Source organism: Amphiura filiformis, chromosome 3, assembly GCF_039555335.1.
Source record: "Amphiura filiformis chromosome 3, Afil_fr2py, whole genome shotgun sequence".
Taxonomy (NCBI): Eukaryota; Metazoa; Echinodermata; class Ophiuroidea; order Amphilepidida; family Amphiuridae; genus Amphiura; species Amphiura filiformis.
Window position 1 is genome coordinate 43,031,635 of NC_092630.1, and position 17,371 is coordinate 43,049,005.

The 17,371-nt window shown below is 34.9% G+C and overlaps 1 protein-coding gene across 1 annotated transcript; it reads right to left on the reverse strand.

Annotated features, from left to right (window-relative positions):
• Positions 1 to 904: 904 nt before the first annotated feature.
• LOC140148561 (serine/threonine-protein kinase mos-like) lies at positions 905 to 12,528 on the reverse strand. Its single transcript, XM_072170557.1, has 3 exons — positions 12,184 to 12,528; positions 4,240 to 4,424; positions 905 to 2,739 (listed from the first exon to the last, which is right to left on the reverse strand). Exons 1-3 carry the CDS (start codon positions 12,448 to 12,450, stop codon positions 2,220 to 2,222), a joined length of 972 nt encoding a protein of 323 aa, XP_072026658.1. The 5' UTR covers positions 12,451 to 12,528; the 3' UTR covers positions 905 to 2,219.
• Positions 12,529 to 17,371: the final 4,843 nt, after the last annotated feature.

Consider the following 17,371-nt stretch of genomic DNA (forward strand, 5'->3'; position numbering starts at 1 on the left):
TTTTTCAAGGGGTGTAGTACCACCTTAAGGTGGATGAATTTGAGCTTTGTGGGGACATAATTTGGGACTTTATGCAACATTGTTCTGTTTATCAATTTCATTGGGGATTGAGGTGATATTCACTAAACTTCGTCAGCATTGGCATTCGTCAGGGCTGAAATGCACTTGCAATGTACTAATATTTTGAAAATGGGAGGAGCTCAAAATATGGTTCTTAAAGGTGGTACGTACTCAGAATTTTTTAATGTCCCACACTGGGGTCAAACGCTTTAAACTTACGGTACAAAAAAATTGCCTTTTTGCACATTCTATCTGAAACACGATGGGAAAAATCAAAATGATTCCAATTAAGATATGAATTGGGACACTATTGGATTCAAAATTGGATTCAATTGGAGGTATCTTGTTTGATTGTGTAGGATCATAGATTTTAGCCAAATATTAAGAGGGCATCTATTTTTCTTATTTTTTGTGTAATCAAGCAAAATCAGTCTGAAGTTTGGCATATTTAATTTTCAGTTTTCTATATGATTGCATCAATCATTTGTAAAGCTACATGTTACAGAAAACTGCATTGAAATTGAACATTTAGTTCCAAAGATATTAACCGTTTGTGTTTCTAAAACAATAGGCAACAAAAGAATCTATTTCCTTTACTTGTCAATATCTGAAAATCAATATTTCCGACTTCCGACTGATTTTGCTTGATCACATCACATTTGTTCAACACAAAAACCCACCCACCCACATATACACACCCACCCCTATCCACTGCACGTACCCCACATACACACCCCACCCATATCTACCCCACGCACCCCACATACACACCCCCAGTCCACATACAATTTCACAGAAAGAATATCAAACTGAATGAAACCTTCCGATTATTCTGTACGCAATTTATTAAGACAAGTGAAAAATGGTGCTACATACATAATAATAAGTGCAAGTAAAAAGAGTTTCGTATGTTACAACAATCACAAAATAAGATAATATACATTCAGAGCAATCAAGTTGCAATGTGACTATGTATGTAATTATGAACATGATGGCATCATTCGTAATATTCTAGTTTTTTAATTAGAAGAAAAGACACAATTAATTAATATAATTGAATATAGAATTTCATTTCGTATCTGACATCGATTCATCTTCAAGTCCCATTCTTAGGGTATATAATGACTAGTAAAATAGTTGTAAAGAGTCTTTACTTGAAATACTTGCCAGGAAAATATCACTGGCTCCCGCAGTAGAAATTTTAATTTCGTTTTCCCGCTTACATAAAATATATGATTTTATTGATCCATTGATCATGCTATATTATATTTGGTATGACTCACAATCAAGTGCTTTAATGAACTCCGAGAATGGCAAAGGGAAAAATGTGTGTATTGAGTTTCAGATATAACAGTATCTTACAAGAACAATCAAATGACATAAAATACAATATTCTACCACTATAACACCACACGCAATTACTGCTCTATTCACCATTAATACGCAACAATTATTTAAAAGACTAGATATCAATTACATGATATGATTTTGCGAAAATGAAAATCAGCGATCGAAGCCACCTTCAAAACAATTAAGCTTATTTCATGATATCGTTTTTTGATGTTAATTAACAATCACCAATCTTGCTTTGATTGATAATTTTTTGGTCTTAACTTTTCATATCTTTGAATAAAATCTTATTTTGAACCGATATTCTTACACTTTTGTTTTTAGCCTACATATCAAATCAATATCTTACAGAATACACATTTACCAATTACACCAAATAATAACAACAACTATGAGAGCTTCGAATAAACTTAATTAAACATTGCATAAACATAATTTTACATAAATGCCACACTCACAATTAGTACACAAAATACGCAGATGTAAGTGTAACGAAAAGCAACTTATATTTATACTTGGCTGGGATACTTACCTACGATGATAAAAAACATGTTAATGTAAGTTCAGTTTATCAGTATGATAATCTATACATGGTAATATCATCAGCCGATTACTCAATTCCAAAGTAACTCCGTAATGTTTTTGACGGATAGAACTCGCCACACACATACAAAGATGGTCATAAAATTAGGCGCCAACCGACCAGAAGTCATAGTTTGACAACTTGCCAACTTTAAACAGCAGTATAAACTGAAACCAAACTGGGAGAGTACTTAAATAGACTCTATCCCAGTCTACAATTGACGCTCTCAAGCATTGTCTGCGTCGCTATAGCCTTTCAATCGCTGTTGAAGAATGTTCATTACGTGATCAGCATCGGGACGGTCTTCTGGACTACATCCCCAACAGGCAACACACAAGTTCTTGTACCATTCACTTGTTATGGACATTTCTTCGGGGAAACGTGGTCTTTGTTTCTTTGCAACTACACTAAAGACTACGACATGATGATCTTGTCCTTCATAGGGTGTTTCGCGGACAAACATCTGCCAGAGAGTCACACCCATAGAGTACACATCTGCTTTAGTAGTTGCTGTTTTACCTCGAAGAAGTTCTGGTGCGCGATATGCCACAGTACCAGCCAATCCACGTCTGTTTCGGCGTCTTGGGGTTTCAATACTTGCTTGAGCAATTCGCTGTGTGCACCCAAAATCGCCAATTTTGCATCTTTCGTTATCTGTGATGAAGATGTTAGCTGGTTTGATGTCCAGATGGATGATGCCCTGTGCATGGAGATAATCTAGAGCTCGACCAATATCAATGCCGTATCTGTAGGACAAATCATGGTATGTGATTAAAACAAATTTCATTACTATTGGTGTTTTCATTGACTAGCTGCTGGACAATACAAACGCAGACCTACTGCAGATCAAGTTTACCGGTTATTAAAACATTAACATTATTAAGGTGCAACAAAGGTTTAAAATTAAGGACGATTATTTTCAAGTCCATATTTTGTGTGAAGTCCCTCTTCTGTAACTTCAACGTTGGCAGAATGAGCCTATAACACAGGTCGTGTGGGTCTATAGGCTATATTTAAGTTAGGCGTGCAGCCTAACTTATTTCTTTCTTGCCATTTCTTTCTTTCTTTCTTCTTTCTTTCTCACACTTTGCTTCTTCTGCCACATCCTTGATCGGATTTCGACCAAACTCAGTCACAAGCAGTATTGGGTAGCTGGCTACAAAAGTTATGGGTTGGTTAACATCAGAGGTCATCCAGGGGTCACTGGGGTCAAAAAAGGTCATTTTAAACGAAAATGCTCCAATTGAGCTGAAATTTATATGCAATGATCCTTATGACATTCTTAACATTTTAAAAATATTTTAAAATTCATTTAAGGTCATTAAGGGGTCATAAAGGGGTCAAAGGTCAAGTTTTTCAAAATGCTCCAATTGAGCTGAAATTTAATTGCAATGATCCTGATGACATTCTTAACATTTTACAAATATTTTAAATTCATTTAAGGTCATCAAGAGGTCATAAAGGGGTCAAAGGTCAAGTTTTTTCAAAATGCTCCAATTGAGCTGAAATTTAATTGCAATGATCCTGATTACATTCTTAACATTTTAAAAATATTTTAAAATTCATATAAGGTCATTAAAGGGTCAAATGTCAAGTTTTCAAAAAAACAGCTTTCCACGATCAAGGTATATTAAAAAGGCAATTAATGAAACAGTCTAATTAAAATTAATCCTATCCAGCACAGTATTGCTGCTTGATCAGATTGTCACAGTCATCCGCCTAACTTACCTCGTGCCCTTGCAAAGGTCACAGTTGCTCTAGTTTAGTTTTGTTTTTGATTTCACCATTTTCTCTTGCGACTAACAAAATGTCCAATTTCGAATACAACCAGCAACAATAATTGATATTTCATCCATCCATGGGTATATTCACACGTTGATTTTGAAGAAAAAAACCCAACTTGTTAGCTAGGAGTAAAAAATGATGCAATCAAAACCGAAAACTATGATGTACTTTAGAAAGGTAGGAAATATCTTTCATTAGCGAATTATATTACTTTGAAAAGCAAAAACGTTGACCACAGACCACTCCCAAAAAAAGCTCATGGGCGAAGTTCAGGCTTGTCAAAATCGAAAATCTTACACTAGACGACTTAATTTCACACCTAACATGCCTAAGTTTAACGCCAGGATTTAAAATAAATACAAAGTATCAAGCATTTTCTGATATTTACTGAAAGAATGAAAATCATTGCGTTTTATTTGGCCGAGAAAGTTATTTCATTTCAGAGTGAAATATATACATACCTAATGCACTGCATGATGGGCATGTTAATAGTCGAGTCATTGATGGTCTGCAACAGATTACGTTTCCCGACATACTCCATGACAATAAGGGCACCAGAATCAAAGTCTTCCAGTGTTGTCGTGGCCATAACGTTGACTAGATTTTCGTGGTTGAGGCCAATCACATTCATTTCTGCACAAAAGCTCTGAAAGGTACAAATAAGTAATACATACACATATAATACACATTTTGTGATCACAAATGTTTTTCTTGTTATGACAATTTGATTGATAAGGTTGTGTGCAGTATCTTGTTAGCACCAATTTGCTACCAAATACTCTAAATTGACAAAGATTGGTACCACTATATGAAAGTTGATGTGTTTCCAAAAGTTGCAAATCAAAAACGATGCAAAAAAAAATCGAAATCGCTAAGTGTTGTCAAGATTGCTTGTCCGCGATGGCCCCTGACGATTCTCCCAAGTGCTGGTACAATGCGCGGTTCATTCAATTGTTAATTGGAAACGCATGAGTGAGAGATGAGAATGAGGGCCGCTGTGTGGTAAACACCAATGGTGGACATACAAGATATTGAGTTGAATCATTTTTACAAACAGCTACAAACCAGAAGGACTCAAATAACACTTTCGCTTCTCTTTTCTAAAAATTTGTATGAACAGAGTCATTCTTTTTTAACTGCTTTAATTATTACTGAACATGCGTTAATTATTATGTGCCCCAAAATATTCCATAATATTCTAGTTATGTGTTTTATAATGATACATTAATTTTCACTTGTTCTGATATTTATCTCTATTGGTGTTCTAGAAATTCAATGGAAAATGCTAGTAAGCAACCATACATAATGTAAACCACTAGGATGATCAGGATTGCCACAGGATGAAGCGGTGGCGCTATTACATTGACCATGTACTCAGATTAATGACTATAATTGGCTTGTGGTGATGTAATGAGCTATATTTAGAAACGATATAATGTGCTGTAATATATAAGACCTGGAGAGTAATTAAACAGAGCAGCAGTGTAGAGTTATAAAGCAAAACTCTGTGAAACTTATGTTAGCCAGTGGTGGTACAAAAGTTACTATATAATTGATAATTTTGTGAAGTCTTCAAAATTCGGTTCGCGGTTCTTGTGTGTTGGAGAGAAGAAAATACGCCAAAAGCGGCAGTGAACTCCAATAGTGCTTGATTGTTTTATCAACTCAAAGAAGTGACAGACTGAAATAGCTCCATCAAAGAAATGTGGTATTTTGCTGAACTAACATATTTGTTTTGGTCTAAGTTGTTCTAAATAACAAATAGTGTGTTTGCGTGTTTGATGTTGAGTGAACTCGGTAGCAGGTGATTTTGGCCTGGGTCATTCTAGTGACCGTAACATAATCAAATCTGAAAACATGCTACGAATCTTGCTTTTTTATAACACATCTACCATGGTAGAAAGCAACTTGTTACTATCCAGTTAAAGGTTGAAACAGTTCTTGAGCGCGGGTATTATGGTTTTTAATTTGGCTAGCATGGGTAAGGCTGTGTAAACTTTATTATCGGTGATTAGTTGTTTGGTTAACAAAAACTTCCTTCACCCAATGGAATTTGAGGAGCTGCACAGATAAATGGTGGATGTTATAATCTAAGTGCGGATAGGTTTGCGCTATTCCGGCTGCACAATGTCTAGTTGATGCGATCAGATTGTGATGATTCACCGTGGCAGCGAAATTACAGCGCTTTGAACACTCCGTGATCTGTGGTAAGGCGAAATCTATTTATTTATTTATTTATTTATTTATTTATTTATTATTTATTATTTAAGGGCGTACTACACCCATATATTGGTTTGATTGGTCTAAATAAATATTTTTTCATTTATAGCTAGGCGATATATGCACGGATCATGTGAAATAAAAAAAATATGAAAAAAAGAAGAAAAAAAGTGCTTTTAAACAATTGAAGTAAGTCATTTTAACCCTATATATATTTTGTTTACTGTATCCTAGTTACTCAGATGCGTGTTTCATAACAAACCATGATTTATTCTATTCAGCATGTTCAAGTAGGGTACATGAATAGAATACATTAAATCCTTTGTTATACTCTCTATAGAAAATCTAGTGGTGCATGCAAAATATATAAACACTTACACAATGGATGTATAGTCATTAGTCAATAATATTATAATGTGTTGTTAGGAGAAGAAAAGGCTATTAGGTCACCGTATGTCAGGTTATAGGTCAATTGGTTCAGGTCAAATTTAAGCATCAATTTTGAATACACATGTGAGAGTTTGTGATATCATAATGAGGAATAATTTTGATATTCTGTCTTTAACTGGATATATATCGAGAAGTGCAAGGTGGATATACTAATATACCTTGGGATGTAAATGGTGAGTACAATTTAGAACGCCTAGTTGAGATTGATTTCACAAATAAATATAAAATAGTTACCAAAATCACAAAGTTAAGCTTACGGAAAACTACCCAATATGGTGGTATAGGTGACAAGAAATACAATTTTTTCAACATTGCTGTAGTATGGTTGTGGTAACCTGTTACCTGTGGCTTAATTAAGTTTCAGTGAAATAATGTCGCAAGTTAAAAATACAAAATATAGCTCAACATTGAAAATAGAAGAATTTTAACCAGTTCCTTTTTTGATAGTTGTGGAGCACCAAGTTCATGAAGTCATAAAAGAAATCAGGAACCACTTATTCCCATTTTACATATCAACTTTATTTCCCTAACGTGTTAGCAACACATATCCAAAATTTTAACGAAATCCGTTGATAGTAAGCTTTCCAAAATGAAGTGAATTTAAATCATCAGTGATGTACCACCTTTTGGCTTCTACTTTTAAAAGCATGTAAGCTACGTTGATACTGATGCCACCAATAAAACGAGAAGATTTGCCCCTTCATTTTGCATACCACTTTGTCCAATTTTCTTTTGTAATTTCTTCACAAAATGCAAAAAAATGCAAAAAAAAATCAATGGGTGTAGTACCCCTTAACATACACTTAAGTTTGCTTTCTAGCATTTGTTCCTTTCAATGTACTAAACCTTCATTCTCATCACTCATCCATGCATTTCAAATTAACAATTGAATACAATTGAATAAACCTCGCATTGTACCAGCATTTGGGATAGTCGGCAGGGGCCAATCGCGGGCAAGAAAGCTTGACCATGTTTAACGATTGAATACCTGAGTGGAAGAAGGGCCCAACTCCAATTTTTTTACAAAAATGAGTTAGACCCAGCATTTTATTGCCAGCAGACTGTTCTGCCTTGTGTGTGAAAGATGAGCCAAAATCCACTCTCTAAATAGTCTTCCACGTACACTTAATCATGGTTTTCATGGAAGAAAGGCCCAACTCCATGGATTTGGGCCCTTCTTCCACAAATATTGGGTTAAAGAGGAATTTTGTTCATCCATGAAATCTGCTTTTCACTACAATAAACTTTCTTGCTAACATATTACATGTTTCTATACTTGTGCAATTAATGGATAATTACCAAATTTTTGTAGCTATTTATAACACATCTGCTTACGGAACTGGCACTTGCAGTATATTAGTAGAAGAAGGGCCCAACTCCAGCTCGTATTAAGACCTGTACCGTTGCCATGGAAACATCATAATTTCGAATGGATGTAATATTGTATGTTCATGTATTAAAAGTTTTTTCTTAATATCTCAAAAACGGGTATGATGGAGTTGGGCCCTTCTTCCACTAAGGTATTCAATTCGACCTCGTGCATCGTTTTGATTTGCAATTTTTGAAAATACACCAACTTTCATATACTGGTATCAATCTTTGTCAATTTAGAGTGTTTGGTAGCAAATTTGGTAGCAAAATGGAGCTATTAACAAGATTCTACACACGACCGTATCAATCAAATTGCCATAACAAGATCAGATTTTGGTTTAGGACGGGTTACATTAACCCCGGACTTTCTTTATTTTTGGACAGGATCGTAAATGGAGAAATAGCTAAAAATCTGCCCGGGGTGATTTTTTTCACAATTTGGGTTTGTTGTGAATTTGTGATGTTATTAATGTTAAAATTTTGTCTGATAGTTTTAGAATATAACTGGCATCGTGTATTTTTTGAGACATTTTTCAAGGTAATTCTTACTCTCAACGTTGTGAATAATATTTTTAAAGGCCGATATCTCAATTTCCAATTTTATAATACCATAACTTACGAACTCAATATCTTCGCTTAGGAATGTCCGATTTAATTGGGGAAAACGCCGTTGTGGAGCAAAATATCTCTATATTTAAGATATATAAAAACCTCAAAATTGATAACCTGCCCAAAAGTGTCTCCTTTGAGGATATTATTTCTTCTTTTTAAGGTTAGCAACTATTTTAAACTGTTGCTATTTGGTAGGTCACCGCATGTTGCGAATGGTAGCGAGCTTTGGCAAAAGTTACATTGATCATTTCATAGCCAGCGTGTAGAAGAATGATCACAGATGCTAAATAAAGACTGCACAAAAAGTAACGCAGCTGTTATAAATACGCCTATAGCGTCAACACTATTAATTGTGTTCACAATATTTCAACGTAGACAGAACGATGATTTATTTATGCAGATTTTGGTACCCCATTTGTCCAATTTCGTTCAATGTTAACAACACGGCAGTGTTTTTAAAGAAAAATACCCGAATTTAAAAGTTGCAGCTATTTGTATTGATCATGTGGATTTTTAAGTCAGCGCGAAGATAAATGGAGGGTTTTACGTGCCATACTGCTGGCGTAATAACCATTGATCGCTTGATTGAACTGCAACTTTTAAATTCGGGTATATTTCTTTAAAAGCACTACTGTGTTGTTAAGGGGGTACTACACCCATTGCATTTTTTTGCATTTTGTGAAGAAATGAGAAAAAGAAATTGGACAAAGTGGTATGCAAAATGAAGGGGCAAATCTTCTCGTTCAATTGGTAGCATCAGTATCAATGACGCGTACATGCTTCTAATGGTATAAGCCAAAAAGTGGTACATCATTGATGTTTTAAATTCACTTCATTTTGGAAAGCTTACTATCAACGGATTTCGTTAAAATTTTGGATATGTGTTGCTAACACATTAGGAAATAATGTTGATATGTAAAATGGGAATAAGTGGTCCCTGATTTCTTTTATGACTTCATGAACTTGGTGCTCCACAACTATCAAAAACGAACCGGTTAAAATGCTTCTATTTTCAATGTTGAGCTATATTTTGTATTTTGAACTTGCGACACTATGTCACTGAAACTTAATTAAGCCATAGGTAACAGGTTACCACAACCACACTACGGCAATGTTGAAAAAGATTGTATTTTTTGTTACCTATACCATGGAGCTATTATAAGATGGAGAGGAAATAGATTAGGTAACGCATTGAAACCTTGTGCCGATTTGAAATCTGACAAGCTATTCATCGAAAGGTACCTTTTGTTTGGGACAAAGGGCTTCCACCATTAAATCGGTAAGCTGACCCGACAGTGTATTGACGCTTTACCTAGCAGGCTACTGTCAATAAGTGATCAAATGCAAGTCGCGTGAAAGCGCTTAATGGAATGAAAAGTACCTATTGTTATACATAAACCCAAGGGTGTGATTGAGTAGCCGTAAGCACAAAAGGCACACATTAGCCGCTAATGCATAGTTCGTTGTCACCCCACTGACATTAAGTGCTTCATTTAAATAAATTGAATGCGCCTGCTGAATGATTACACATCATGGCTGCCATGTCTATAATGGTATTAAATAGCTACGTCCCGGGAGCTACGTATACATGTAACATATAATAAGTATACCGGTATAGGCCTATATAAAAGTTGTTTTACAAATTGAGATTTTATTTTATTTTATTTTAAGAAGGAGAATGTTATAATAAATGGCGTACTGAAGGGGCAGCTCTTCTGTGAGAGGTTTTGGGAGGGATGAGGTTGAAGGAGGGATATGAAGAATGAGAGGGACTGGAGGAAGAGAGAAAGAGGAAGAAATAAAGAGAAATAAATAAATAGGCGTAAATGAATAGAAAGGTAAGGAAAATGATAGGAATGAGAGGGGGCAAAACGTAAGAGGGGATGGAGAAGGGAAGGGGGATAAGAAGAGGGAGTGATACTTTAGCAAGTACAGAGAAAGGAAAAGAAATGAATGACAAATAAATGTAGGCCTTATAATAATTATTATAGAAACTATAAACACAGCCCCCCCGCCCACACACACCCACACACATAGGCCTAACACTAACAGCACTATAGGCAGCCATTCGATGATGCCAATGCCTTTATGCGTTACGTATTTAAAACGCCCAGTCAGATGTATTTTACACCTGCCAAGCACAAGTCATCCAATTTCGAAAATTGGACGTCGAATGTACACTCTCATGAATATTGATTGGCAACATTTTCCAATATGTCAGCGCTCAAATCGGACACAATAGAACAATATACCATTCAGTGCGTTGACCTATACCACCATATTAGGTAGTTTTCCGTAAGCTTCATTTTTGTGATTTTGGTAACTATTTTATATTTGCCCAATCCATCTCAACTAGGCAACCTACATTGTACTCACCATTTACATTCCAAGGTATTTTAGTATATCCACCTCACACATTTCCATTATATATCCAGTAACAGACAAAATACCAAACTTGATGCCTCATTATGACATGTATGATATCACAGACTATCACATGTATTCAAAATTGATGCCTGAATTTGACCTGAACCAATTGACCTATAACCTGACCTTTGATGACCGTATAGCCTTTGTTAATCTCTTTTCCTAACAACACATTATAGAAGATACATACATGGTGTAGTATTAAATTGTCTATGTGGAAGAGATTAGGCCTATTTAATTTATTCAGTGTTATAATCAGTGAGTACATTTCTATAGATAGTATAACAAAGGATTTAATGTATTCTATTCATGTATTCTACTTGGACATGTTCAATAGAATAAATTATGGTTTGTTATGAAACACACATCTCAGTTACCAGGATACAGTAAACAAAAAAATATATAGGGCTAAAATGATTTTCTAAAATGGTTTAAAACCACTTTGTATGTAGAGATATTTTATAAGTTCAGGACATGAGATGATGAACATATATACTTCATAAATTTGCAACAAAAAAAAGAAAATGGGTACTGATGAAAATCAGGGTATTATATCGCCTTAATATTGAACGAAATTTGACAAATGGGGTATCAAAATGCGCGTAAACAAATCATCCTTCATTCTATGTTGAAATATCGTGGAAACCCTTAGTAGTTCTGAAGCTATAGGCGTATTTATAACAGCTGCGTTACTCTTTGTGCAGACTTTATATAACATTTCGAACTTTACCAAATATTATGAATTTTACCTCAAATTATTGGAGGCCCTTAAAGAGTACTTGGTCCCCTCACCAAAATTATTGGGCGCCCCGGTTCCGCTGTACTGTTACTAGTCTTTGAGATGGTTCAGGTCATCCTGGATTTCATGACCTCCTTACCCTTAGAGTTGTTATATGGACCCTGTTGTAAGGCCGTGTGTCGTCAGCAAACATCTAAGTACATTGTATTTATAATACGAATCACCAAGTCCCGACTTTAGTGTTCCAAAATCAAAACAAAAGCTTTTTTTTTTGTACCCTTAACTCGAGAACTCTAGCTTCGAATTTGCACACGGCAGTTAGGCATTCGATGCTAAAAGCCATTGCTATTGCTTTTTTGCTGATCAGTGTTGACATTTTTTTGCAAAGGATGTTATTTATTTTTGGATGAAAATGAATGCAATGATCCCGGGGCAGTCGTCTCTAGCCTCGAAATATATGTGAAGCTATCGGTGAGCAAATTAGTGCCTGGACATCTCAAGCAATGTACCCTAACAAAAGATCTTGTTAAATATTGATCACTTTTTTAAATTCGAATTTTGAGTGAAAATTATTCTATTACAGTACCTGTTTACTAGCCATAACATTCTTTGTGCTTTTATGAAGGGTCTTCACAGCAACTTTGGTTCCTCCAAAACGTCCCAGGAACACTGAACCAAAACCACCACTACCTATGATCTCCTCAATACTGAACCCCGTACAATCAGTGGCGGTGCGTGATATGGTGTTAACATGAGCACCGGATACGATGAGTTTTCTGTTGATAGGGGAATCAACTTGCTTGATGAGATTTATCTCGTAGCTGCCGCACTCCATAACATTTGCCAAAGACATATTTAACGAGATATTTAACTGTTTTTTTAAAACTTTCAAACTAATATCGTTCACTTCTGAATTGTTAGCTCTTGATTTCAAATCGGAATATCACTGACTGACTGCAGTAATATTTATATTTGGTAGTGAATACTTGAAATGAAGTCATTGAACCTTATTCACCTTATTCAAATCACCTGTGTAATAATAGTGTTTGTATTTCGCGGCTTATAACGCTATTATTGTATTACGTAAATGTGTGTCCTCGAGAAACGAGGGCGCTACGACAGTTTAAAGAGCAGGCTAAGATCAGCCTGGTTGAGATAGCCAAAATATACATGTATTTTTTAAAACCGGGAATCGGATGATATGATATGAGTGACTGATATAAATATCAAAGTTCGAATAAATTCGATAAATGTTATTACAAAACAAAACATGCAATGTAGAATTACTTTATAGGAAAATATCAAGAACATTTCAGGAGGCGCTGTGCCAAGATACCCTCTAGCCCACCTGCATGTTCAGTGGCGGCGCGGGGTATGGGGTCATTCCCCCCCCCTCTTCCCGTACGCAATACAAAATATCATTTAATATTATATTTCGGGCTAAAATTGAGGCAATTATTCAGATTTCCCCCTGGGAGGAGAGATACGTTTCAATAAATGGTTCCGGAATTTCGGATACGTACAGGAAAATGAAATCTCAGAATCAAAATTGTACATTTTATAGAATTTTTATTGAGGTGTAACGATACTTTATTCACGAACAGACAGACATAGTCATTTGAAATTAGCATGTACACGAATTGCCTTTTTCATTTTCATCCTGCAAGAAAAACAGGATCCTCAAGTGGCCATACAATTCATCCATTACAGATCAGATCAGATTAGATTAAATCAGATCATATCAGATCAGATCAGATCAGTATTTAGGATGCGTTTAGATACAAATTCAAAGTGTGAACTTATAAACCAAAGGGACGGTGTTGATATTATTTTGGATTTGTGATGTGTAGGAGTATAGGTTTCAAAATATCAAACCTTTTCATGTACGACCTAACACGAGTCCATGCGGGTCTTGTTATAAGGGGGCAAAATCGAGGTGTATATTTTATCCAACATTCTACGTAACATTCTACATAAAGCAAGAAATATTTTTATACCAAGTATCGAATTACATCTTTTTAACTTATGGAGTTGTTAATATGATCACTAAAATTTTGATCTTATGACACATTTGCAATAAATCTTACAATAGTCCTATATAATTTATACATATTTACCACGGTTGACTGATTTAGCAAAATATGTTACAAGATGTATATGTTACAAGATCTATATAGAGGCCTTGCATGAGTTTATCGATTGGCTCAAAACAAAGGATTGAACCGGCGTCCTTCACCGTAGTTATGGCGGAGTGCAGTCCATTCAATCAAATGTTGTCATCAACCTATTTGATCGTAGTGCAGGGTTATGTGTGTGAGACGAACTGTCACGGTAGATTGCAATCATGCTTTTGTTGAATGCATTTGAGTAGTCCGCCATATTTACGGGATGATACGTCACATGCAAGGCCTCTATACACCAATCCTACTACGCCATTACGACGTAAAACCCGCGGTGTCCCAAGGTCGGGGGTTCCATCACTTACTTGTTAGTGTGCTATACAGAATTGTACACCGCCGTGATTTTCAATACACGATCATGAAAAGATTGAAGAAATTAAATCTCCCGCACTGGTACATCTGTGGTTCCGTCAGTAGAGGACCAAATAGAGTAAACGCTTCTCGGATTGGTGTATAATGTAAAATTACATCCACAAGTTAATCCAAATTTTTACGAGATGAATAAACTTTTCTATTAAACGTTATAAAAATTATCAGCCACGGACGACTCAAGTATAATTATCATACTCTTATTCATATAATTAGCAGATAAACCACATAGTGATTTTAAGGGCTTCTTGCAACTTTTTGGACACTGAACTCCTAAAGATGGTGTTACAATATATCAACACAATCATATCTTTTCATTTTAAAAAGTGACGTGAGTAAAGATATTCAGATGAAAAAATATATATATTGTCACCCTCATAACCAAAGTGCCTAAGTCATTATAACATGTTTCTCATTTGCAATTTTGATTTTCTGAGCAATTTTTGACCCAAAATAAGCATTAAAAAAATATAATTATAGTTTCAATGCTACACAAATTTCCCGCTCCTTTTCTTCAGTGCTAACACTGCAGACCAGGATGTGAGATAGGCTACGTTCCAATGGAATTTCAACACATTCTACTTTATTGTAGAAAACACATTTTTCCAATTATATACACAAAATTCAGGAAATGATGAGAGGTGTTACAAGACAATTCCATAATTAAAGTTTTACAATTTTAAAAAAATATTAAGGGGTTACACTGGTATATTCACGAACACACAAACATAGTTATTTATTTTAAATTAGCACACACGAATTGCCCTTTTCACGAAAAACACTTTTCCAGTTGTAAACATTATTATTTATGAATTTAAAAGAGTTTGAGTAAGCGGCTTTTTATAGGCTATGTAGACTGCCATTACTCGGTAACTATCGCCACAACATTGACTGGAAATCCACAAAAGTTTTAGCCAAGGATGATAGAGAGTACCCCGTTTAGTGTGGAAGGCCATCCAGATTAAGAAGAAATCGCCAGAACTAAATCGCGATCAAGGACTGGAATTGCCAACCTTATACAACGCCCACATTCGACCAAAAGTCGCCAATGGTCAACAAGTCCATCACAACATCTTAGGACTTCTTCTGATGAGGATGTGTATCAAACATCGAAAATTCAAGGTTAGTTGAATTTTTGTGCTGAAAGTCAGTTTAAACTTCTTGAAATTATCTTATATTATAATGATATTACCACAAATTACATCAAATTCGTATAACATAATACGACCATTATTCGTAACTACATACCTAACACGAATGAATACGGGTCTTGTTCAAACGTGGCAGAATTGACGTGTACCGGGTGTAACAATAAAATTTGTACAATTGCATTTTGAGTTCTCAGGAAAAAACTAAAAGAGTTACGGCACAAATCTTGGCTAAAAGAAGACGTTTAGTTGGCTCCTTTACTAGCTACGGTTCAAAAGTTATGTCCGATTAATTAAATCGTCCAGAAAACGTGTTGGGCCACTTTTGCCATGTTAGCGTATGTCAAGTTTGAACCGCGTTGATTGTGTTTATCGTGCATTGAACATCAAAGAACTGACACAAAAGAATTATAAGTGGTGTTTCTTCATATAATTAACACGAACTTAATAATAATATGATATTTCTTTAAAATCTATAAATGAAGTCATGAAAATCTCTTTCGAATTATCTTATAAATAAAGTAATTTCTCATATCCCTGAGATATCATTGGTAAAATTGAGAACAGTTTTTGCACCCATAAGTACAAAACAATAAAAATGTTCTGGGGCGACCACTATTGCCAGCATTTCTGTCAACACATTTTATATACTTCTCATAGTTATATGTAATTGTATGCCTTGAAGGAAGACGTGAGTTTGGAAAATGAGCTATAAACAATCTGATGGTTTCTGCTTGACTCCATGTGCTACCGAATGTCACAACCATAAAAATACGCTCTTCCAACGTGAATTGGGGTTGAAGGTGTTGAGCTGCAGCCACGATTTCTAGTAAATGAAGTTGTTATGTCAATGCTTAGTTGTGACTTTCAAAAACTCAAGGAGATATTCTATTATGTAATCATTTCTACCACTTAGAATACCCCATTGTTTAAATCGACCTATCATAAGAGCACCGCCCAACTGGTCCATGGTTTAACTCTATTCAGTCACTTCTGTAACATTTAGACAAAAGTGGTCCAAGCGGTTTTAAGACTAGGTTACATAATTGGCCATATCTTCACTTGTATACCTATACGATTTTATTGAAACAAAGCTTATCTGGTGGCTAAAGAAATGATCTTGATAGACATATTAATATCAAACCAAAAAATAGGCGGCATACTTGTGTCATTCTATTTTCAAAATTGTACAAATTTTATTGATACACCCTGTACATGTTATGCAACATTTTACATAACATTCTACACAAATCTAGAAATGTTTTTATACCAAGTATCGAAGTACGGAGTTGTTAATATGATCACTAAATTTTTGATCTCATGACACATACATCTGACAAAAGTCTTATATCATATATATATTGAATGCGAGTCTTGTTCAAGGGCAAATGTTACAACATTGCATGTAACATTCTACATAAATCAAGAAACATTAGCGTTGGGGGTAGTACATTATACAGCAATATTGCAGAAGTAAATACACGATTTACTGACATGATGCAAGTTATTAAAAAGTAACACATTATAAACACGTAACAATAGGTTATCTTATATCATAATTTATACCACAAATTACATCAAAATTAGTATAATTTACAATTCGGTGGTTGTAATACACGTACGACCAAATAACTACATATATTATACGATCTAACACGAGATAATACGGGCGTTGTTCAAATGGGACAAAATTGACGTGTACATGTTATATAGTTTACTGAACATTCTACATAAATCCAGATACATTCAAAAGTTAAATGTAAGTATCGAATTATAACTTTAATAAGTACATCTCACGGCAGAAACTTACGAGTTGTTATTATAATTTTTTCCAATACAACTCTGACATAACCCTTATAGAAATATTGACTACGGTTAAATGATTCAGCAAAACATTTACAAGATTAGGGATATATAATATAATAGCAAAAGCACCAGATGCATATTGCACACAGAATTAGAAAAACAGCCCATTTAGCATCTCATTCGTCATCATGGTCATTAAGCATGGTCACGCGATAGTGTAACATACAAAAGTTATTCACTTTTTAAAGGGAAGAATAAACTTTTCTTCAAA

Excerpts from the sequence above, each read along its gene's own strand:
- LOC140148561 (XM_072170557.1), bottom strand. The coding sequence starts at position 12,450 with ATGTCTTTGGCAAATGTTATGGAGTGCGGCAGCTACGAGATAAATCTC. Across the intron at positions 4,425-12,183 it reads ATGTTATGGCTAGTAAACAG|AGCTTTTGTGCAGAAATGAA; the intron begins GTACTGTAATAG and ends TGTACCTTTCAG. Across the intron at positions 2,740-4,239 it reads CCCATCATGCAGTGCATTAG|ATACGGCATTGATATTGGTC; the intron begins GTATGTATATAT and ends TTTGTCCTACAG.